Source organism: Anolis sagrei, chromosome 4, assembly GCF_037176765.1.
Source record: "Anolis sagrei isolate rAnoSag1 chromosome 4, rAnoSag1.mat, whole genome shotgun sequence".
Classification (NCBI taxonomy): domain Eukaryota; kingdom Metazoa; phylum Chordata; class Lepidosauria; order Squamata; family Dactyloidae; genus Anolis; species Anolis sagrei.
The window spans coordinates 203,379,859-203,405,160 of NC_090024.1; the positions used below are offsets into that span (position 1 = coordinate 203,379,859).

The following is a 25,302-nucleotide window of genomic DNA, read 5'->3' on the forward strand; positions in this document are numbered from 1 at the left end:
CTCTATTTACATATAAATGTTTGTATCATTTTCCAGTGACCTATATTAAATATATATCAAGAACAATAATTAACAGAAGGAGAAAAACAGACAAGTGGATAAAACAAACCACAGACATGAGTATTTAATCTAGAATATATATTCTTAGAATGTAGCAAAAAGAAAAAATGTTACAATGTCAGTGCAGAAACATTACCAACTACAAAGATAAGTTAGAGACCAACAACAGAAACAAAGTGTGATATATAATGTAGACCTGGGACTCCAACACAATCACTTTTCTTCTCCCATGTGTTTTAAAAATTTCTTTTGTCTGATGAATATGCTAGCAGAGCTTTGAAAGTTTGCTTTGTGCATTTTGGTTGGTCAATATTGCTTTTTTGTTAATCTGTCTGAAAGTTAAAATGAAGTATAGAAACAATATTTTGGAGCAGGCCTTCCCATGGAAGTATACCATAAATTATCAACAATATTGTTAAAATTGCATAACATTAGGTGAGGGATATAATATGATGACAGAAAAAAGTCATGGAGAAAATCATAGGAAGCCCTGGTAAAAAAGTGAGTGAAGTTCAGCTAACATTAATAAATAAGGGTATCAAACAGATTTCTTAGGGCCCTCCAGAAAGAAAGCCCTATACTTTCTCTTGTTTCTTATCTTTGAAGCTCTCTTCTTTGATTAAATAATTTTGGCACTCTCACTTCACAGCCATAGGCAGGCCTAAAAACTTTCCTGGATTTTGTATAAATTTGTTGCAGGTTCTCATTTATTTTTATCTTGTTACGTTTTTTATAGTAATCCTGATACCCTTTTAATTCAGTTTGTGTAGTGTTGTCAGGATCAAAACTGGAGAAGGATCCTAGACCTTTAATGGTTATGCAGAAGCAGGGATTTTAGCAGATTTTGCTCCAAGGACATTTGCCTGGCCTCCGCCCTAAACTTTAAACTTAAGGTCACCCTGAGTCTGAAACAACTTGAAAACACACAACAACAATCCTAATAGACTAGACTAATCAGCCAAAAGCAGGCCCACACTTAACATTGACATACTGGTAAGTTTATGTTGTTTAAAATTGTTCATTTAAAATATAGTATTGTTGTTTCATATATATTTTTTGCACTACAAATGATATGTGTAGTGTGCATAGGAATTCATTCATGTTTTTACCCAAACTATAGTCTGGGCCCCCAACAGTCTGAGGGACTGTGAACCAGCCCTCTTTTTAAAAAGTTTGAGGATCCCTGCTATAAATCACCAGCAGGCGTCTTGAGGATACATTCACACATACATTCTCTAGGGCTGGGTAACAACGGAAAAATTTGCTTCTAAAATCGATTCGTTTTTTGGGGGTTTTTGCGTTTCGTTATTTAAAATAATTACAAAATTTTCCTTTTAAAAAGTTTGATATTTACAAAATTTCGTAAATGTGAAAAAAATTACAAAACATTAACGAATCGATTTCCGAAACAATAACGAATTGATTCGTTAATGGTGGACGCGACCGCGAAATACGCTAAAAAACCTCCAAAAACTTCTGAAGCTTCCCTCTCCCTCTGTTCTTGACTGTTGGTGTGATATTATAATTTTTTTTCACTAATTAAACAAAAAACTTGCCCCAGACATGCGGAAATAATAACGAAACGACCTCAGAACAATAACAAAACGAATACAATAACGAAATACGAAGCATTTACAAAACGTGTTTAAAAATTCTTTTTTTAAAAAAAATTGCTCCAGAATGGTTCGTTATCGTTTTGTAATTAAAAAAATAACGAATTATTAACGAATTACGAATTAACGAAACGAAACCGCCCAGCCCTAACATTCTCCCTATCATCCAGTGTCACTCAGTCTGCTATACTATGAGTAAAACAGCTGTTTTAGTGTTGCATGGAACAAAATGTGGGTGCAACAGTTCTGGCATCACTGAAATGCACTCTGCATTTATTCATAGGTGCTTTCTGACTGCTTATGAAACATATTTCAGAGCTGATTTCTGGCACATAGCATAAAATATATACACATCACATAGTACATATATTAAAATCCATAGTGCAAGGATTAAAATACAATACAATTGCATATATTAAAATACAATTTCGAAATTTGCCTTTTAATATTGACTTGGCAGGAAGAGATAGACCTTCAGTTTCTGTCTTGAATGCTGAATGACTGAACCATTCGGTTGTTAAACAGGTGAACCATTGGATTGGCCTTCCTAGTGTTTAGAAAGAATCACCATCATGTCATTTGGACATGGTTGTTTTTGTGAGGTTGCGTATGCAGAAATGCAGTATCTATTTGATTGATAGAAAGGAGACTAGAAATTCATATATCTGAAGATAGATACCGCATATACTTTCCAACTGTCTCTTTTTCAGGTTTATATGCCCAGCTGTTTCCTAAAGGACTTGGGTTTCTAGTCTCCTTTCTATTTTTGCTAACCCCCTTTTGATATGTTTCATTTAATTCTATATATTAATTAAAGCAGACTGCTTTCCTTCCTAATCTATGCTATTACCACACTATGAATATGATCATAACTATGATCATAACTCTGATGGTGTGCTTTTGGGGAATGCAGTTCAGTAGGCTTGTCAAGCTGGGCTTTTAGGGACTACACAAACAATGCAGTAAGGGGATGGTAGCATCTCAACATGACTTCTTTCAATATGAAACAGTTATAGAAGGAAAATGAAGAGGGAGTCTTCTAAGGAAGTGTGCTGCCTGTGGGTCCCATTCTTGCTTTTATAGTTAAACGATTTATTGTTGACAGTTGAAATGTCAGTCTTTTGAATGAAGAGTAGGAGGAAAGGGGATGGGGCAGCATAATTGCCCAGGCATTATTCTTCTAAATGACAGATCACAGATGGATTCTTGGAGGGCTAGCCAAGACCAATAGATTACTCCATGGTTTAAATTCTTATTTTTTAATGAAGAAGAACAACAACAAAGCGACCACCAGTGATCGGAGTCCCAGTAGCTATGTAAGGGCTGCTACTTTGCTGAGATTTTGCCCTTAGCTTAAATGTTTGACAAGGGCTTTATAAATGAATTGGAGAGGTGGTTTATATTTCATTAATGAGGCAGATAGTGGTTAATTACCAAAGTGGCGTAAACAATCCACTAACCCAATCTGGCAGGAAGGGTCACTTATGTAGAGATGATCCAGCTGGACGGAACAGGGATTTCATTAACTGTTTCAATACCAAAATGAAGATGTTTTGTCCCCCATCTATAACACCAAGTACATTGACTAGGTTTAATGGATGTGGGTTGACATTAAAAAACAAAACTTATATAATAAACTCAGATTCCAATTCCATCTTGGGGGCACACATCCCATTCTCTGAGTTTCCTATTCCATTGTAGGTTCTTGCACATGGCTTGACCAATATATTCTTGGCCCTCTTACTGTTTACCTACTGGCTACAAAACTGTTTGACACATGTGAAGTGGTAACATTCTCTCAATTTGTAGATTAGGGATGTGGCAAAGCTCTGAAAATAAAGACAATTATCTTTGGAGACCAGCATCCACATTTGCTCTAACCATTTATTGGCTTAATGGAAATATTCAAAGGGTTTTGGCTCTCCTTGATACAAGATCAAAGGTGACTGTAATTCACGGAAACCACCAGCGTAAAGCTATCTCTCTCTCTCTATATATATATGGAGATGGAAAGAACATGCCACAAGGAGGCAAGTAATGTTGGCTTTAGGAAACTCAGCTCCTTTTGAGGCAAATGTATTGATCTCTCATGTTGTTGAATATATTGTTGGAATTGATTTGCAACAAGGGTGTGAATTTCTTAACCTGATGAGACTTTGCCTCTGGGACTTAAGCTATAATACTGAAGGCTAAGCAGATATCTCTATGAATTTTCTTGTTGTTTCAGAGAAAGTGAGTAAGTGGGAAATGAAAAACCTTTCCTAATTCAATTAGGACAGCAGAGCCCCATAGAAAATATATTATGTAGAATACTGATAGACAACTTGTGTCCCTCCAGATGTTGCTGGGTGTCAGTCCATCATTGGCCATGCTTGCTATAGAAATTGAAGTTCAACAATATGCGGAGGACCAATTGTTGCCCAAAGAGCCAGTGTGATGTAGTTGTTTGAGCATTGGATTATGATAATGGAGACAAGGGTTCAAATCCCCATTCAGCCATGGAAACCCCCTAGATAACCCTAGGCAGGTCACACTCTCTCAGAAGAAGACACAGGCAAACCCCCTCTGAACAACCTTTACCAAGAAAACTCTATGATAGGTTCACGTTAGGGTCACTGTAAATCAGAAACAGCTTGAAGACACACATGAAGAATAATGTTGTCCATATTGACCTAAAGAATGTTCAATATATATGGTGTACACAAAATAAAAACCTCAGTGAAAATACATTTTGATATTAAAAGGATAATAAACATTAAGAACAATAAAAATACAGTCCCCTAATTTTTAGCAAGTCATTAATCAAAACGGTTATAAGAACTAAAACCAAGGGTACAAAAATGAACATACTAAAACTATTGACCAAGACTTTCAATTATTTAAAAATATTTCTAGGGCTACTTAAGAGGGAATATGGAGGGGGATAAACCTATTGTATGAGTGAAGGGTTTCTGTTAGGGCCAATCATTGAGAAAGTTCTATGTACTTTTCCTGTCAGCCTCTCTACCTGTCCTGGCAGGCACTCAAATACGCCTCCAGACAGCAGCTGATCTGAATGTTCCAGTCAGGTTCAACAGGACATACATGGCCCTCTGTTGTTTAATTAAAAGCAATGCTTTGGATTGCCACAGAACGGAACAGGTGGACAGTGAAATGGATGCAGAACTGGCGTAGTACTATGGCCTTAAAATTTTACCCCTAGTGCCTTCTCTATCAGATGAGGCTTCCAAGGCAAACCCCAGAACAGGCTGTTGCAGTAGTCTATGGTGTGCTTCTAGATGTGGTGTTCTCCCATCACTAATAAAAATACATTGTGCAGCTATTCTTCCTTTTTTCATTAGTGTTTTGGGGAATAAGAGGAAGAAAAAAAGACAGAAACATTAGGGAGAAATATATAGGGAGGCTACTAGTAAAAGACAATGTTGCCTGGGCTATTTGTAAAGTCCATTGAGCAAGATGATTCTGTGATAAAGAATTAGAATTAACCCAAGACATGAGTATTATTGCATTTATTTATTTATTTATTGCATTTTCTTTTAAAAGGAACAGGATGGCATATGTAGCTTTCCCATTTTTTCTCCTCTTACAGCAGCCTTGTGATAAGAGTTAGGTTTAACCACAAACAACCACAAACCATTGTGTTTTTGTGATTGAAAGTAGTTGCGACTCAGGTCCCTCATATTCTCATCTGGTATGTTAACCACTTCACCAAACTGTTTCATGTTACAAAATGACTGCCATTTGCCTTTCTGTTAACCAGAATGGACAATCTGTACTAATAATGTGCAACGTTGTCAGTATATGAAGCAATTCCAATGAGGAAACAGCAAACTCTAAAGCAGTGCAATAGAAAAGTTTAGAAAGTTGGCTGGAGAGCCTGTTGGGAAAATGTGACGTGTGGGTCCTAATGGCCCCTGTCCCTGATGATTCAGTTATTATTTGATTTATGTGGTCTTGCAGCTGCCCTTGCTTTGACCCTCAGGACGGCTGTGTGGGAAGTTTGTGTCTCTCAGATATAGTGAAGCGCTCACTGCTCTGCAAAGTGTTTGGAGCCAAACTGAACGAAAGACACTGATAAATAAGGAATAGGATATCTCGGCTCTAGATGTACAGTAAAGAGAAAATATAAGACAGCTTTGTGAGACTAATCTGAGTAAGTATTACTTGTTCTTTTGTAAATGTATGACTATTTCACTGTGGCACGATGATAAAAGTTATGTCATGCTTGTCATTTGATTTTCAAAATGCAATACTAATTATAGTGAAATGCTCTGCTATTTTATTCTTTTTAAATCTTTATTTTATTTTAATTGAATTTATCTGCTCTTTAAAATGTTAGCACACAAACAGAACTTTCAACTATACAGTACCTGCTTACAGTAGGTACATAGTAAACATATTTCCTTTTATCATGTGCAGGATAATAGAATCTATTATATTTGTATAAATTGTAGGCCATATCAGAACTTATTTACCTGTGAAAGGCATTAAAAAAGTAATAGCGGTGCGTCCATGTGGACATCTAGTTCTAGCTTTTTTGAACACCCAGTGGAGGTGACTGGATATATTCAACTGAATCAGTGGACAGCATGATTCCCATCCCTGTTTCAACGCCTCCTGCAAGTTACTACAAACCAGAAATAAAAGTAATCCTATAACATATATATTTTGTAATTTCAGATCCATTTTATTTTAAAGCATTTTTTCTAACCTTTGATCATTGCTATAGAGGTGTTTCTTCTTTCTAATCAGGTATTTTCTGCTGGAGGATAACTTTAAAAATTGCTAGAATTTGGATGCGTCTATACAGGCATGTAGCCAGGGGGAGGGGGCTTGGGGGGCTTCAGCCCCCCCCCCCCCACTCGAAATTCTCATGGTGGTTCATGAAAAGGCCTTCCTGGTGCATTATTTAAACTGTTATGTTTATTCATATCATGATCTGATCACCATACTCAATATATCCCATATGCATGAGGGTATTGGGGTAACGATACAAAAGGTTTGCTAGGGTATACCCCTCTTTCACTCAGACTCAGCCCCCCCCCCCCGAAACAAACTCAGCCCCCCTCCCCCCCCCCGAATCAAAATCCTGGCTACGGGCCTGCGTCTATTTGTAGCTCTAAACAGACTTTGTCCTTTTAAAAAAGCCCTCAAAACAAAAAACCAAAATTATTCGCAGCATAGTTTGAATGACAAGACATAATCTCTGAACAGAAAAATGGACAACCAGTAACAATTTTAAAATGCCCTTGCCGATGAGATCCGTTTGAATAATATGGCACAATCCACTTTACTTGAGAATTTAATCAATTTTGCAATGTATACCAAATTTCAAAATCATAATGTTTTATAGATGAGAGATTTGTTAGTTAAATAATATGATATTTGCATAGGATTGGCACTCTTTGGGTTGTAAACAAATGAAGTTCACCTTCTTGAATAAAAGTTATTTGGCCAAATGTGGTATTAGGCCCGATAGAAGTAGCGTGTTAATAAATAAAAGGAAGAGGGAAGGAGAAATAGGGGACTGTGTCTCCAATATCTAAACTCAAGCATGGGTTGATTTGAGTTTTACAGAATTGATTCGTTGAAATCAGTGGGACTGAAACAATAATTCTGATCAAATTCACTGTAATTTTAAAACAGTTATATGCCGTCCATTAAATCATTTCCTCAACCTATCCACTATTAAAAATGGCAGGGGTTCCCTCTTTTCCTTTGCTATATACACAGGGATGCAGTCTTTTGAGACCCCTTGCTGCTTTGCTTTTAACATGGGCTTGAGCTCTACATAAAAATGTTATCAGCTTAATTGGCCACTAAGAAAGCTAGTATCTCTCACTATAGATTCTATGCATTTGCCTGTCATGCACTAGTTTTTGAAATAGAGTATGTTAATACATTAATAGCTGATCCTTTTAAATTAAAATAGAAAGCCATTTTTTTTTAAAAAAAGGTTTGATAAATAATGATTTATAGAACCTACTAATAGAAAGTAGAAGAGGATGTGGCTTTTAAATAGTGTTGGCAAACTTCTAGCTTTTTCAGATTCTGTGAAACTAATCAAATAAAATAGAGCTGTAGATTTCATTTATTTCATAAATTTAGGCAGAACTGTTTCTAAGGGTCTACACAAAGAACTTTTAAATAGGTTATAGTAATAGGATTCAGTAGCTCTTCCCCTAGTAAGGACTTGCAAATAGCAATTACTTTGAGATCTCAAAAATAAAAAGACACTAATTGATCCTTTATCCATTTTATATACAGTACTGTGTATTTTGGAGCCCCCGGTGGCGCAGTGGGTTAAAGCACTGAGCTGCTGAGCTTGTTGATCGAAAGGTCGCAGGTTCGATTCCGGGGAGCGGCATGAGCTTCCGCTATCAGCCCTAGCTTCTGCCAAACTAGCAGTTCGAAAACATGCAAATGTGAGTAGATCAATAGGTACCGCTCTGGCGGGAAGGTAACGGCGCTCCATGCAGTCATGCCGGCCACATGACCTTGGAGGTGTCTACGGACAACACTGGCTCTTCGGCTTAGAAATGGAGATGAGCACCACACCCCAGAGTCAGACATGACTGGACTTAATGTCAGGGGACTACCTTTACCTTACTGTGTATTTCATTTGCGATGTTTAAATTTCACTTGCTTATACTGGCCAACCCTCCTCTGAAAGAATGTCTAGTTTGCTGCCTCTTTCACAAACTATGATACCTGAAAGGAGTGGTAGAAAACGTGTTTCAGTAAAAGAATTAAGTGCATCCTACAGTGGTATATACACTAAAATGGTTTTGCATCCTGTTGGGATCCTGTTATTCCATTTGCTCTAGGATCAATCGGCACAAAGATCTGTATATTTTTAGTGTAGCTTATTTGTATCCAGTATGATGAATTGACATGCTTGTTCTCAGTAAAGGCAACTATCTGAAAGTATCCTTATATCGTATAAAATGTTTATGAATGCAGACAGTTGCGTAAAATTTAGCAATTGAAATGGGATTTTTGAGATGGAGTTGGAATACTATATTTGTTGTTGAATGTCTTCAAGTAGTTCCCAGCACACTCACAGCATTTGTTCAGAGGGGGGTTAGTTTCCATGGTTGGAAACTAACCCCCAGAGTCATAACTCAGTGTTCAAACCACTACACCACACTGGCTAGTTAAACATGAGAGATATTTAAACATGATAAAATAGCATAAAACCCTTATGTAAGTTATCCTGTGTGGCAATCATGCATAACTGTAGTTTGCAGGGAGTGTACAAGCATACTTGCAAACTATGAACCACTGTACAGATGAAATTTGTTTTGTGTTTGCCTCACATGTCAGTCAACACAAAGGATAGCCTATTTCCATCTATTGTCTAGGTATAATTGTTTTGGTAGAAATTTTGTCGCAATTGAGGTAGAATTTAGCTTCATTGAGGTCATGGCCCAGTTGGTGCCTCTGCTACAGCTTTATTTAGTACTTTCATTTTTTATTTCAGTAATTTACAAAGCCATTTTCCGCCAAGACAGTCCTTAAAGCAGTATATAACAACATAATATATTGTATGTATATATACCTTGTAAGCCGCTCTGAGTCCCCTTCGGGGTGAGAAGAGCAGCATATAAATGTCGTAAATAAATAAATAAATAATAAAACTCATAAGTTCACAATACATTAAGCAAAAACCACTTGGTTCAAAAACAATAATAATTAGCTTTAATATATTGTCGAAGGCTTTCATGGCCGGAATCACTGGGTTGTGGTAGGTTTTTTCGGGCTATATGGCCATGTTCTAGAGGCATTCTCTCCTGACGTTTCGCCTGCATCTATGGCAAGAATGACTACCTCTGAGGATGCTTGCCATAGATGCAGGCCAAACATCAGGAGATAATGCCTCTAGAACATGGCCATATAGCCCGAAAAAACCTACAACAACCCAATTAGCATTAATATTTTTAGGATACAAGTTTGTTGCTTTGGGGATGATTACATATTTATTTACTAAATATTTGAATCACAGATGAAGGTTTCCTCTGATAGTATCAATAGGAAATGTGGAACATAATCATGTCCTCATTAGTTAATGTTGGGCCACATTCTGTGGAATCCATGGAATTTATTATTATTTATTATTTATTATCAGCAATTTTTGTGGATCTGGAGCTGAAGAAAAGGCTAGGTCAGGATCCAAATCAAGATTCAAATAGTCATGTATCCAAATCTGGTGACTTTGCTGTAACCTTATTTTCTTTCCCAGGATATGAGTGCACTATAGAAATGCGAGAAGACTTTCAGCTTAAATTCCTAAAATTCTCTCTGGTCAAAAAATTTCCCTTTTGACACTACTGTCAAAATATTTACGATAAATGTTAATGTACAGTCATTTCAAACATTTGGAAGCGCTCCCTGGGGGGTCTCCTTCAAGACCTATGCTCTACATTGTGTAATAGCTAGAACAAACATCACATTTTTTGCCATTAATTACATGTTGCCAACTGAGTGATTTCTTTGTTGAAGTTTAAAAAGAATGCCTGCTGAATAACTGTGCCGAGTTTGAGGTTGCATGTTCAGGTTTCATCTTTCAAAGTTCATCACTACTGCATTTATTGAATTAGGATATTATTAATTTTACACCTTTTTCATAATATATGAAGCTCTTATTATTTACTGAATTTGGAATGCAGCCTTTAAGTTGGAGAGGAAACTGTTATTTTGTATTCCATGTAGCCCAGGGATGAGTATCATCAAGCTCTCCAGATTTTGTTGTACAGAGCTTCCAGCAGCCCTAGCCAATGGTCAGATCGGTGGTTTGAATCTGGGGAGAGTGGGTTGAGCTCCCTTTGTCAGCTCCAGGTCTCCATGTGGGGGCATGAGAAAAGCCTCCCACAAGGATGGTAAAACATTAAACATCCGGGTGTTCCCTGGTCAACGTCCTTGCAGACGCCCAATTCTCTCACACCAGAAGTGACTTGCAGTTTCTCAAGTCGCTCCTGACATGAAAAAACAAACAGACATTCAACTTACCCTCTGAAATGCTTCCTCAAAGCATTTTTGAGGTGAACATATTACATTTTGTCTTGGAGAATAAGTACTTAGGCAGCAATATTTGGCAAAAGTCAGATTCTTAAGATAGTTGCCTCTGTGGAGTGGCCCAGCAAAGAGTATAAACAATGTGCTTGGGGAACAAGAAACATATGAGCAAAAATGCAGTTCACAGAAGGCAATGTCCCACAATCTTCATTTGATAGATTTAAGTACCATGTCGAAATCCAGGTGAATTAAGAGGGATAAAGAAAGGCCAATAGAAGAGTCTTTTTTCTTTTAGAAACAAACTTAAACCAGCTACTTGTGTACTCATCCTGGGATAGATGATAAATTAGACCTGAACCCAAACTGAAAACATGGACCATAAGCCAATATTTAAGTGCCAACCACCAAGCTCTTGTTGACAGGGAATTTCCCCAGATTCTACCAGCAAGATGCAAGTTGGGACACACCTAGAGAACTGGAAAAGGAGCCTCAAAAACATTGCCTGCTGCTTGTCTAACTTAGATGTTAAACCCCCCAGTCCAAAAACTGGAAGCATATATCAGCTGGGAAGCTGTCTTGGCGTTTAATAGCAGATGGTATATACCAACCCCATTGGTAAAGCTAAAATGCAATGGCTGATCTGCTCACTGGTGCTTTCTGAGAAACAGAAGATGCATGAGTGGACCAGAACACTCTGTGATGGAATCTCATCATGCATCTCTACAGTCATGGAAGACAGTTTAATCATTCAATTTTAAAATCAGTGGGTTTTCTCAGTACATAGCATAAAATATATTTTATATTGAGCTAGGCTAGCATGATTCAACTTGTATATAGTGTGCAGAATGGCAGTTCTGGTTTATGTGCCACTTTTGTAGGGAAATCCTGCACAGAAGAGGAAGTAAAGGATTTGGTGAGAGACTGCATTGTTCCCTAGGTTTTTTTTAATGTTGTTAGCACATCTGTTAAAGAAAATGTAATGTAAGCAATTCTCAAACTGTTATGGAAATTTGAATTAAAGTACTTAAACTGTTTTTAAAATACATGACTATAGATTAAAATATGTGGACTTTGTACGTGCCCAGTTAAACAATTGATCTCATTGATAATGGTTTCATGATTCATCAAGGCACTTCTATTTGGAACAAATATTTACAAGTAAAGATAGCATGAGGCAGCATTCTTTCTATGCCATACCTTTTCATCTTTTGCTACTTTGTACTGGAAAAGCAAATAGGACATCTGTGTGAGCATTGGTTGTGAACATGACAGAAACATGTATCTGTTTGGGAATGCGTAAACAACAGTTTTATGTGCCATGAGTAAGCTTCTCAACTTTTGCAGTTGTTTTAATAAAATCAAGAGTTTTAAGGAAGTTTTTACATTCCAATTCCCTTGAAATTATATTAAAACTAGAGGGCTGGCACCAAATAATTGTTGGATTAGTTTGGGTCAGTAAGTGGATTTTGGCTCCCACTGACAGTTTTCAAAATAATGGTTATTCTTTAACATTAACAGGATGCAGTGACAAAAGGTTTTGTAGGAAATTAAACACTAATCAGTGTAGTATCAGCTGCTCCCACAGACCCAAGCAATAATAGCCAAAGTTACAATTAGCAAAATATACTCATTATATAGTTTCTATGCTACTGAAAGGGAGCCCCCGGTGGCGCAGTGGATTAAAGCGCTGAGCTGCTGAGCTTGTTGACCGAAAGGTCGCAGGTTCGATTCCGGGGAGCGGCATGAGCTTCCGCTGTCAGCCCTAGCTTCTGCCAACCTAGCAGTTCAAAAACATGCAAATGTGAGTAGATCAATAGGTACCGCTCCAGGTGGGAAGGTAACGGCGCTCCATGCAGTCATGCTGGCTACATGTAGCCAATGAGCCCAAATGTGGTACTGATAACTGAAAGATTGGCGAGAAAACCTTTCGATCCTGCACATTAGGTAGTTTGAGAAGCATTGCTTAAAATGAGAGATCAAGAAAGAGAATTATGTAGTCCTAAAAATGTTGCTGGATTACAAGTCCAAGCACCTCTATCCTGCTTTATCAATGACGAGGAATATTGGGATCAGTCTCACAATATCTGGATGGCCATATGATTCTTACTCCTGCTATAATCATTGTAACTGCTTCTTTTAATAATGCTGACTTGGCGAACCTCTTTAGCATTACTGACTGACTTCCTTACCTTTTTTGGCATTTGGACCCTTGTGACTTGAGCAATGTCAAACTGATGGTTAGTTACCTTCTCAATCCCTGTGAAGTTTTCCTTTTTTCCCAGAAAAACTAGAGCACAGAACTTTTTAGTGCCTAAAGAAACTGTACATTTTGTGTCATGCCACCATGTCAACTCAGTCAGCACTAGAGGCTTTGTCATAAAGCTGAACAGAAAACAGAACAGAAAGGTTATGCAAGATGACGACTGGTCTGTTAAAGCAAGATGATTATAGCAACCTACTTTTTCATATGGAAGAATATTAAGTTTTCCCTCATCAGAAATAAAAGTAGTCACAGATACTATTGTAAAAAGATCCAGCATGGATTTAGTGTTAAATAATGACTCTGGAGACAGGATTTGAATCCCCATTTGGGCATGGAAACCCACTGGGAGACTTTGGGCAAGTCCCACTGTTCCAACTTCAGAGGCAAACTCCCATCTTAACAAATCTTGCCAAATAAAACTCCATGATAGGGCTGCCTTGGGGTTGTCATAAGTCAGAAATAACTTGAAGTCACACAACAACACTTTTTAAACATTGGATTGGGAGGAGGCAATTTCCTCTTATATCCAGAGATATTTTCTGCAATTTTTGAGGTGAGTTGAAAGGTTTCAGTGGGAAGAAAAAAGTGCCACTTTCACTTCTGTTCACTTTTACGGTTTTGTACCCAGAACTCCAGCACTCTTCCTTCTTTATAAATTAAAATGTACAGAATACACAAATAGCCCCATTTTAAACATCTTGCTTTAATTGATTTTTTAATGAAGAGTTCAATAATAAATATAAACACTAAGTTACAATTACAATCTTTTCAGAATGTAAATATTGTTTTGCACCATTTCTATTTTCAGGATGCTTTAAATCTCTTAATTATTTTCAGCAACCATGCTTACTTTACTGCTTTTATTAAACAACACACACATACATACAACTGCAGAGCTTTAGTGCAAAATTAGTAATTTGTAATGGTGCTAGACTTAGTTATGTGTCCTTAGAGCAAGATTTCCCCTTTACCCACCCTTTTACTGCATAAACTGAGATAGTGGAGGAGACTTTCTATGGAGGGACTGCTGATTTTGTATGTCTGGAAGATGGTAAGCCATTAGTCACACTAATTAATGAAATGTCAAATGAGAAAGTATATGGAAAGGTGAGATGTATTAAGAAGAGATACAATTATGATTTTATAATTAATGTCAAGGCAAATACAATACAATCATGTTCTTGGTTATTTTCATTAGCACCAATATGATATGGGATGTTGTAATCATGTGAAAACTATGGTGTTTTTTTTATTTAGGGATATTTCTAATGAAATCTCTGAAGTTTTTTCTCCTCTCATAAACTGCTTCAGACAGCCAGCTCTTGCTTCATGAAGAATAAAAATAACTAGCAGTGTTTCTCTTCTTTAGGTTTGCTCTTTGGATGAACAGAGCACTTTAGCTGAATGAAGCAGTGGGAACTGGAGCAGAACATGGCAAACGGTTTTATGACAGTACCTGATGGGTACTGCCTTAGTGAACAAATTCAGTATTATGGTGAGTCAAACATAAGAGAGAGAAAATCAATGTGTATGCAAGAAAGTTTGTAATGTCTTTCTTAAAGTTATTATGCTGAATGCCTTGCCTACAGCTATTATGTACTTCACAGTAAATCACAATGTTTCTTTTTAATAATCTTTTCTTGAATGTTTAAGGCATGCCCTTTTGATGTCTTGGGCTTCCCACCTTTCTCCCATTCAGAAATACTGTACTCTCTGTTCAAATGCTTGGCAGTGGTTCTCAACCTGTGGGTCCCCAGGTTGAGAACTATAATCCATTCCCCCAATAATCTGGAAGACTGTGAACTGGCCCTCTGTTTGAAAAGTTTGTGGACTCCTGCACTAGACAGTAACTCCCTTCAAAGTTAGAGGGACTCAAATAGTAAATACACACATTGAAATTTCTAATAATAGCATCAAATATTCACTGGAGGCAAAGCCCTCCATGACAAGCAATAGTGTCTGCAGAGCAGTCTCTGGAACCACCCTGCCCTACAAAAACAACTACTATATATTTCCATTCTAGCCAGTCAAACTGGCAGAAACCAGATGAAAAGCACCTGAAATGTTGAACCAATATTATCCTTATCAGACATTTGGACTACCTATATCATTTATTAATCAGCACTTTTGTTTTTGTTTATAGAAGTTATTTACTGCACAAATGTATTCTTCTTTGATTCTTCTGTTATTTATGTTTGATCCAAAAGCAGTTTTGTATGTAGGTATTTTTGGCGGTTACATTTTGTTCATAAAGGCCTTGGTTTGCAGTTCATTTCATATGGCTGTTTACAAGAATTTGTGCTTTTTCCTTCCTCGTTCTTTTTTCTTTCTGTGCTGTGTCTTTGCAAAATAATAGTGTGGGAGTACTTTGTTTTACTAATTTTAAGTAACCTACGAGTTAGTATAGGAGTATCTTCAGAGTGGAATATCCTTCAGTTAGAAACAAATATGTGACTAACTGAATGAATGAATAAATAAAATAAATCTATTATTCAGAGATGTTAGATCCAAAATTAATATCCCATTTGTGTGATTTTTTTCCTAGATGTGTTGCCAGAACACATTGGTTATCCTCTGCAAGATCTTGACTGCCAGCCTGCTTCTTACTGTCAGTATTCATCGGTTCAGTTTCCTCCCATGTTACAGGCACAATCTCCTCAGACGCATTACAGTGTACACAACTTGGACTCTCCGTATAGTGATGGGCAATACATCATCAGCAATTGTGAACTCAGTAAGCCTTCCTGCATGGGTGCTCACGATGGGGGAGGATATTCTGGACAAAAGCGACCTAGGCTTAGTCATTCAGCCTTGCGAATAAAGGGCCAGGAGGAACTCTGTGTGGTTTGTGGAGACAAAGCGTCTGGATATCATTACAATGCACTTACCTGTGAAGGCTGCAAAGGTAACTGGAAAATAATTGTGATTATGATTGGGTGCTCCTGTTTGAAAGGCTTGAAAATAGAACACTGATTGTCTAAATATTGGTTATTTGAAACCAAGGAGACAAACAGAGGTTTATGTGCAGGAGTCCTGGAATTACTGATAAAGTGCATGTGTTTGTGTGGGGCTCAAGATTAACAAACAGTTTAATATGAATTTTGCATATTTATATGTACATTTTTTGCAAAATAGCAGTAACACAGAATACAGTGATTAATATTACTAACTAAAGCAACCAACAATGTGACTATCTTGAAGACAATGGCAAAATAATGAATGAAACTATAAAATTGTTCAAACCATAACATATATCAAGAGCAAAACATATAAGACCCTATTAAATGAATGCAAAGATAGCTGTAAACCGGGGGGGGGGGGGGGGGGATTCAATTACACAGGAGCCTTTATGGTACTGATCTTTGGTACCTAGCCATTTGGGTAAGCATAAGCATCTTAGCACTCCCTGACAGTGTTGTTGGATTTTCTTGGCAAGATTTGTTCTGAGGAGTTTTTACATTTGTCAGAGGAAAAGAGACTGTGACTTGCCCAAGATCACCCAGTGAGTTTCCATTGCCTACTGAAGATTTGAACCCTGGTATCTACTAAAGCCACTATACCATGCTGACAGTATCTCTATAGAATTGCTTCTGGAAACTAGAGAATTTCAGCTGATGAGGCTGCTGGAGTTTCAATGTTTGGGAACATAAGTGCTAAGAGAGATGGCAGGTTCTCTCTTGTATTCCTCCTTTTCTCTCTGTAAATGAGGAAGGACGCCCGCCTGTCTGTCCACTTAACCCGGCTCCTGTTGCTCCTCTGATCCACCACAGGTCTTCTTCCACTCTTGTTTTTGCTGGCTAAGCCAAAGTGAACATGCAGGCAGCTACTTGTGCTGCACAGCCTTTGCAGTAATATATAATTTTATCATTTATAATGATATCTAATTTTATAAATATTTATTTATTTATAGTAAATGCAATAAATAAATAAAGATATGCAACATTTCTGGCTTATTATAATTTATGCTTTTATCAACAATACATAATATTGTGGGATTGATGATGATAATTTTATTTTTGTATCCCGCCACCATCTCCTCAAAGGGACTCAGGGCAGCTTACATTGGGACCAAGCACAATTAAAAACATCACACAATAAAACAAGAAAATACATATAAAAACATCATAAAACATAACCATCATAACTAACAATCAGTGGCTGAGCACAGTGGACATGTTCAGAACTGAAGGGCTAGAATACATTTGGGGACAACCTTTCTTAACATGGTCACAGCCTTCCTCTGCTCTGTCAATATTGTCTTGCTTCGTTCTCAGGCCTGCTCCTAGATAATTGAGTATATGATTACAGACTAAAAACTGGGTAGAGACAACAGGAAGTGAGAGAAATCTATACCTAGGAAGGGACATTCACTCCTGAAAGAATTATCTAGGGAAAAGGTATCTTAACTGAATCTTTCTCACCAATTCTCGTTTCCACAACATACCAAATTTTTCAAAGTTCTGTTATCACCGAAACAGAAAGTAAGGTGAAATCTTCTGAACAGGGACACAGACAGTAAAACAAACACCACAGAGGTGTTAACCCTTCCCTATGCTATCCAAAGGATGGTACATAAAACCTTCCAGCAGTATGTAGAAGAATGAGGAAATGCTCCATCAAAGGACCCGGTGTCACAAGTGGATGGTGAAGCGGCAGCTCCCCCTGTGGCCAGAATTGAGCATAACCCCATGAAGCTGGAAAAGCTGGGATGTTAAATTGCCTCTGTGTCTGTCTATATATGTCGTATGTCTAAATGGCATTGAATGTTTGCCATGTATATGTGCATTGTAATCCGCTCTGAGTCCCCTGTGGGGTGAGAGGGGCGGAATATAAATAGTGTAATATATATAGACCCTGGTGGCACAGTGGATTAAAGTACTGAGCTGCTGAGCTGGTTGACCAAAAGGTCGTAGGTTCGATTCTGGGGAGCGGCGTGAGCTTCCGCTGTCAGCCCTAGCTTCTGCCAACCTAGCAGTTCAAAAACATGCAAATGTGAGTAGGTCAATAGGTATCGCTGCGGCGGGAAAGTAACGGCGCTCCATGCAGTTATGCCGGCCACATGATCTTGGAGGTGTCTATGGACCATGCCGTCTTTTCGACTTAGAAATGGAGATGAGCACCACACCCCAGAGTCAGACATGACTGAATGTCAGGGGACAACCTTTTACCTTATATGGCTGGAGTAACACCTAAAAAATGTCCCTGTTCTGACTTACATACAAATTCAAGAACAGATCTACATAACCTATCTTTTTCATAACTTGGGGACTGCCTGTATTTTGATATATTCTTCTTCAATTATTTATTATGTCTGTGTAAATAATAGTCTTTGCCAGTTAAGATAAGAACCCTGCTGGGGAAAAATGTGTGGTTTCTTCTTATTTTTATTCTCATAATTCCAAATTATATTAATCGCTAGGATTTTTTCGACGCAGCATTACGAAAAATGCAATCTACAGATGCAAGAATGGTGGTCACTGTGAAATGGACATGTATATGAGAAGAAAATGTCAGGAGTGCCGCCTAAAGAAATGTAAAGCTGTAGGCATGCTAGCTGAATGTAAGTGCCTATATTATAATAACCTTCTCTCAGACATGCTGCTCAGCTAAGGAAATTTCCTACTAACTAAATAGTTCCCCTCCTCTTTTGGAAGTTTTAGCCAAGATCTCTTCCCTAATCTTTATAAAGATTTGTTTGCTATATTTGTTAAACACACAGATTTCTGTAGCTGTTTTTAAAGACAGGATGATATTAATATAAGTAAAAAAATACAAATATACAAGATCACCATAATACGCAGTATATTATATTGACACAGAATTGTAAAAATGATATAGATATGAAAAGTAAAACCAGAATAAACTAAAACAGATCTTTCTTGAATATAGTGGCATTTATATTCAGATGTTCTGGGTATTAGTATTTTTGTGTTTGATAGTAGGCTACATTCATGCTGATCTAATTAGATCTTGCCTTTGAGAAGACAACTATGGGATTGCACTTTAACACAGCCTCAGTAGTGAGAAGGTTGATTATGAAATAATCTTGCTGAAATAAAGTTGTTTTTGACGTAACACATGCTTGCAGCACTGACTCCATAACTAAAGAAGCTCTTAATGAAGCAGCATCTGCTTTTGGAGGGCCTTCCATGGGAGTTACCTTCCATGTGAGTGTTTTTTTTTTCAGAGCAAAATCATCATTGGGAGAATAGTTAAGGAAAGCTGGATTCTACTCCAGCCAATCCTAATGTAGCTGTCAGTGTTGGCCTACAACAGGCAAGGGAAATAGGAGCTTCCTTCATAATCTTTACTGAGCATGCATGAACTGCAGAAGAGAGAACTACAGATGAACCTGCCTCACCAGCTACTCCCAACATATTCATAAAGGAAAGCTCTCTTAAATCTAGGCACCAGATCAAATCATACAAAAAGTAGAGTCTGGTGAAAACATTATGGATGCATTTTAGTGGAAGTTTTCAAGTCGTTTCTAGTTTAAAATATATCTTTTATGAATGCTTCCCTAACCTTGCTGTTTTATTTCACAGGTTCATATTATTGGTTTTGATTTTTTTTTCATGGTGTAGAAACGTATCCATTTCTGTTATCTATTATTTCTGCTTCTGGTACTAAATTTAAGGTTAAAAAAGTAACACCCTAAAACATTTCTTTTTTATTAACCAAGATATGCCTGTATTTTACATTTTATAGGTCTGTTAACAGAAGTGCAATGTAAATCAAAGCGTCTCAGAAAAAAGACTACCTTGCTTTGTAACATAAAAATGGAAGATGAAGGAATGGACAGCAAACATGTATCCTCTACAACCAAACCATTAAAAGTAAGGCCACACTTCATATTTTAATAATTACATTTGAATACTGGTATTTCCTTGACATTTATGCCTATCCTTCTTTCAAAGCCACAGGAGAGAATGGAATTTACTCCTGGGGAGTATGAGCTCATTGAACATATTTTGGCTGCCCATCAAAAATGCACAATTCCATTGGAGGAAGCAAGGAAGTTTGTATGTGTTTATAAAATATAGTATATAATCAGCAAGACTTTTTTTTTTTATAAATATGGCATTTTGATTTTTAATATCTTTCTAATCCTTAGTATTTTAATTAGCTACAGGAAACTTCTAGTCCGGAACAGAATTTTCTACATCTTTCAGAAAGGGCTATGGTTCATGTCCAGGTACTTGTAGATTTTACAAAAAGACTCCCAGGTAATATATTCCATAATGAATTTTATAAAATGATTTTACTAATTTGATTAGCATAACAGATTGTATGCTTTTTATCTTACTCTAAATCTGTGCATCTAGTCTGTTAATTTTTATATCTTTAAAATACTGAAGTGAAATTTGATACATGTGTCTGGGGCTCAGTTCTACGGGATTCTGAGTAGAGTTTTGTGAGTTCCAACATTTGTTTTTAAAACAGAGGCAAATGCACCATAAAGTGTGTTTTAAGAGTTCCTTTGAACACTATACCAAGTGAATGCGTATTGATGTTCAGAATATTGAGATCTGTCTCAAGCATATGCATTAGCTGGGGTTTAGCTACAAGTATTAAATAACTGCTTCACTGGTGAGTTGTCCTTCCCCTCCCAGGACGCTTGTGCCCCGTTTTGTGCTGGTCAGTGACCGTACCTGTACTTGTACAAGTGTGAACAAAGTGATGGCCTTTTCTCTCTGAATAAAAATTCGGATCCTTAAAAATTAATTTGTTCTTAATTGCCCAAATCACTAGAATTGGACAGTGACATGATGCAAAGAATTCACATCTTATGTTCTTTAGAACTATCATATTTGTACCCATACCTTTTTGTATGGGTGCCTAAACTAAATCTGCAATGCTAGAAAATTTTCACAATATGAAATGAACTAAAATTATACAGGGCAAATTGCTGCCTAACTTTCAAACTTTAATACAGGATTATGCCTATATTTTTGTAGACTCACTTTAAAAAGCTTGTTTCACAGAAGAGCTACCATAAGTCAAATTCCAAATGTATACCCACTATTGAAAGGACTGATGTAATTTCTGTTGCCTTTCTGTTTCTTCATAGGGTTTGAAAGCTTAGCTAATGATGATCAGATAGCCTTGTTGAAAGGCTCAACAATTGAAGCAATGTTTTTACGCTCTGCCCAGATCTATAATGAACAAGGAATTGAATGTCAGCCATCATTCATGCAAAGTAAGTTATAGTATTCACAGTTTAAATAATGTCTTAGAAATCAGTTTACTTCATGCCTGTCATGAGGCAAGTTATTTCCTGCCAGACAGACTTTCCCAACTACTGCATACTTTCTCAGGATAAATGCTTCTCTCACATCACTTTGGTAAATGACAGAATTTTATGATATTAGAAAATATATATCTCCATGATAAGATTTTTTAGAGTTAAGTTATGGACTTTCATTTCCCTTATTCTAGGTCATGTAAAATTTTCTGACCATGCTATATGCGGTCAAGATAAAAGTACTTACTCCATAGAAATGTCTCGTACTGAAGAAAGTCCAACATCTACCAGTACAACAGGTAATGGGGACTTCCAGAGTGTGATTGTCTTTGTTGTTATTGTATGCACCCAAGTCCTTTCTGACTTATAAAGAACCTATCATGGGGTTTTCTGGGGTTGAGAGAATGTGACTTTCCCAAGGTCACCCAGTGGGTTTCATGGCTGATCAAGGTTTCAAATCCTAGTTTCCAGAGTTGTAATACAATGCTCAAATCAACCTACCACACTGACCCCAGTGATTTAATGATAGACTAAATGTAGTCTATATTTCTCTCTTTCAGAGTATATGTATTTAGTCAATCATTACATCACTGAATAAAAATAATCTTGGAAAGTTTAAAAATCTCATAAAAATGCTAGATTTATAGGTTTTTAATAGCAAGTTATCTGTCTGCATCTACACAGGTGCATCTACACAGCAGAATTAATGCAGTTCAACAGCACTTTAATTGCCATGGCTCAATGCTATGCTATGGATTGGTGGGAGCGGTGGTTTGATGAGGAGCCAGCACTCTTTAGCAGAGAAGGCTAAAGACCTTGTAAAACTACTATACCTCTATTGATTTCCATTGAGCTATATAAGTTAAGGTGCAGATAGTAAAGGTAAATGTTTCTCTTGTGCAGATAGTAAAGGCAAATATTTCCCCTGACATTAAGTCTAGTAATGTCCGACTCTTGGGGGTGGTGCTCATCTCCATTTCTAAGCCAAACAGCCACTGTTGTTCGTAGACACTTCCAAGGGTGATGTGACCAGCATGACTGCATGGAGCACTGTTACCTTCCCGCAGAAGTGGTATCTATTTATCTACTCACATTGGCATGTTTTTGAACTGCTAGGTTGGTAAAGGCTGGGCCTAACAGCGGGAGCTCACCCCACTCCCCGGATTCGAACCCCTGGATTTCAGTCAGCAAGTTCAGCAGCTCAGTGGTTTAACCAGCTGTGCCACCAGGGGGCACACAGTGCAGATATACTCTATGATATTGGTGATTTTGAAGCAGATCACTGCTTGGATTTAGCATGATTTATTTTACATAAAACGTATAGGTAAAAATAAACCAATATTAAATCATAAAACTATAATTTGAGATTTTTTTTCTTTCTTCTTTGGCAGGTATTACTGAGGAGTTTATCACTGCACTCTTTTACTTCTACAGAAGCATGGGAGAACTAAACGTTACTGAGACAGAATATGCGTTGCTTGTGGCAACTACTGTGTTTTTTTCAGGTATAATAAGCACCTTTATATACGCTCTGATTTAAAATACTAAAAGTGAACATGTTGTGAACAAGATGAAGTCATGTGTATCACAAGTAGACATAACTAGCAAAAGTGTATTTGACAAAGCGAATGCATCCAAAAGAATGAATTACAGCAATTTTGGCATAATAAATAGCAGCATACAGTGCCTATTATATATGCTATATGTTAAAATACTGCAAGGGAATACTTTCAAATAAAGCTGTCTGTATTGAGATCTGTCACAAATATGATGATAATTGTAATAGTTCAAATATCTTTTCATTTATTTCAATTGTTGATAATTGAATTTCTCAGAATAATGTAATATATAAAAATCAAAAATTTACAAGCAACAATACATTATTGGTTATTGCTGTTTGTGGACTTGGTGTTTTGTTGTATTTTGCTGCACAGCCAACAGTTATCTCTGAATATTTTTTCAAAATAGTATAGTTATTAGGTCTTAACTTGTACCATCAGTTGGGATGAAATGTCAATTATTCTTGCTTGATTAAATATTTGCAGCAGGCAATCTGTTATATTCATGCATAAAATAGATTACTACTCATGCAAATGGCAGACTTTTGAGAAATCTATACCACTAGGACAAGCATGTTTTTCTCATACTAAGCATGTTTTAATTTATATAAGAAGGCAATCTTAATCACCAGATGTTGCTTGGTATAAGAGGTTAGGATATGTTTGATTGAGAGGTTAAGAGCTGTCTCTCTGCTAGCAGAGAGGAAGTACCATGCTGTCTGAAAGCTCAGCGTAAAATGAAAAATATCACCAGGAGACAAAATAATTGTGAAAATGCCCCCAAATCTTCTGAAAGCAGACTGGTGTAGAGATTGATTTTTAAATGTTCTATAGATGGAATCATGCGTGTGTGTGTGAGAAAAATATGTATGTATTTTCTGGGATGATGGGAGTTACGGTTCACCCATATCCAAAGACAATTGTGAACCCCACCATAATGAATCCGGACCAAACTTGGCACCCCACCCCCCACCCCCCATGACCGACTTTAAGTACTGCTGTGGTTTTGGGGCGGGGACTGATCTGGGACGATGGCAGTTGGAGTTAACCCACATCCAGAGACCACCGCGAACCCCACTGATGATGGATCTGGATCACACATACCCATCATGCCTAACTTTAACTGTTAGTGGTGTTTTGGCGAGGGGGGGGGGTGAGGGTGGGCGGGATGATGGGAGTGGTAGTTTACCCCATAAACTTATGCATTTTCTAATGGTGCAATTAATAAAATCCAAAAAGATACAATGGCATTTTCTAATAAATAGCATTACAAATTACCTGACCCAGGCATCTAATCATGCACTGTTTTAAATATGGCCTCAGAAGCCATTGACAAGACTCAGATGTGGCCAAACTTGTGAAATGTTATTTTTCATGTTTTTCAGATCGTCCACTCCTAAAAAACAAGGACCATGTGGATAAACTCCAGGAACCCTTCTTAGGAATTTTGTACAAGTATTCAAAAATCTTTCACCCTGATGAGCCACAACACTTTGCCCGTCTCATAGGGCGTCTCACTGAACTCAGGACCCTCAATCATAACCACTCAGAAGTACTAGTAACTTGGAGAACAAGGGATCCTAAGCCAACCTCTTTACTTTGTGAAATCTGGGACTTGCACTAAATAGTTTACCTAAAATGTTCTAATACTGTGTTTTTCTAAAACATGCTATTTCTCTGTTCTTGTATTTCTTGTATTTTTAAAAATCTCATTTATGTTAAATGGCTACAGACTCTTTTAAGTATGCTGTGTTGTGATCAATACAAATATTGTTATATTCCAAAAACATACAGTTCTGTTTTTATGCTGTTGAAAAGGTAAAAATGGGCACAATTTATCTTTACCACATTATCGCCAAAACTGAGAAGGTAAGTGGAAGATGTTTAAGATGTTATGGTTCTGGAAGTTCTGAAAAGTAGTTTTATTTCACTAAGACCAACGAATAGAAAAAGGTTAGCAGCTGAAAACTCATATATAAACAGCAGTACATCAGAAAAGCAAGGGACTCGGTTGGTCACTAATATGTTTAATTTTTTTACAGTTCTTACAGTTTTTTACAGTTACAAGTTTAGAGTGAAACTGGAAACATTGAATCCATAGCAGAAGTTGATAGTGCTGATCACATGCATATATAATCTCTAAACCTGTCATTACATGACAAACATCCTGCCTTTTTTTTGCCAAAGTTGTGTATTCCAAAGCAATTACATACTAGAAATTGTACTAGACATTATTAGCAGTACTTCATTTCCAGATAACTCTAATTAAGGAACAAATGTGTGAAATTATGGATTAGATAATTGAAACTCTATATTACAAAAGAAATAAAATATATAGCCAACAATATTGTAACAATTACTTAGTTTCTGGTGAACTAACACATGGTCTTAATAGTCAATGACTATGGTTTTCTTAGAAGATATGCCCAATATAGATAAATACTTTCATTTCAGCAACAAATCAAATTCTAATAACTAGCAGTGCATGGTATTACCCTTTCCATTTATTTATCAGTTCACTTGAATGAACAAGACTAAAACTTTTAA

At 37.0% G+C, this 25,302-nt stretch overlaps 1 protein-coding gene across 3 annotated transcripts; it reads left to right on the plus strand.

The window, feature by feature from the left end:
- Nucleotides 1-5,489: 5,489 nt before the first annotated feature.
- Nucleotides 5,490-24,440, plus strand: LOC132773336 (bile acid receptor-like). Of its 3 annotated transcripts, none has more exons than XM_060772562.2 (11): nucleotides 5,490-5,826; nucleotides 14,321-14,446; nucleotides 15,497-15,856; nucleotides 18,371-18,511; nucleotides 19,660-19,787; nucleotides 19,875-19,973; nucleotides 20,078-20,177; nucleotides 21,023-21,151; nucleotides 21,391-21,495; nucleotides 22,588-22,701; nucleotides 24,141-24,440. In XM_060772562.2, exons 2-11 carry the CDS (start codon nucleotides 14,356-14,358, stop codon nucleotides 24,377-24,379), a joined length of 1,506 nt encoding a protein of 501 aa, XP_060628545.2. In that variant the 5' UTR covers nucleotides 5,490-5,826; nucleotides 14,321-14,355; the 3' UTR covers nucleotides 24,380-24,440. The 3 variants fall into 3 exon arrangements, with proteins under 3 accessions (XP_060628545.2, XP_060628543.2, XP_067324202.1); XM_060772560.2 differs by having other exon boundaries at nucleotides 5,491-5,826; nucleotides 19,869-19,973; XM_067468101.1 differs by lacking the exon at nucleotides 5,490-5,826 and adding an exon at nucleotides 12,353-12,489 and having other exon boundaries at nucleotides 19,869-19,973.
- The last annotated feature ends 862 nt before the right edge of the window (nucleotides 24,441-25,302 follow it).

Bases quoted from the DNA above. Each gene is read 5' to 3' on its own strand.
- LOC132773336 (XM_060772560.2), top strand. From the start codon at position 14,356: ATGAAGCAGTGGGAACTGGAGCAGAACATGGCAAACGGTTTTATGACA. The intron at 19,788-19,868 runs GTAAGGCCACAC...CTTCTTTCAAAG, and splicing joins CTACAACCAAACCATTAAAA to CCACAGGAGAGAATGGAATT. The intron at 21,152-21,390 runs GTAAGTTATAGT...CCCTTATTCTAG, and splicing joins TCAGCCATCATTCATGCAAA to GTCATGTAAAATTTTCTGAC.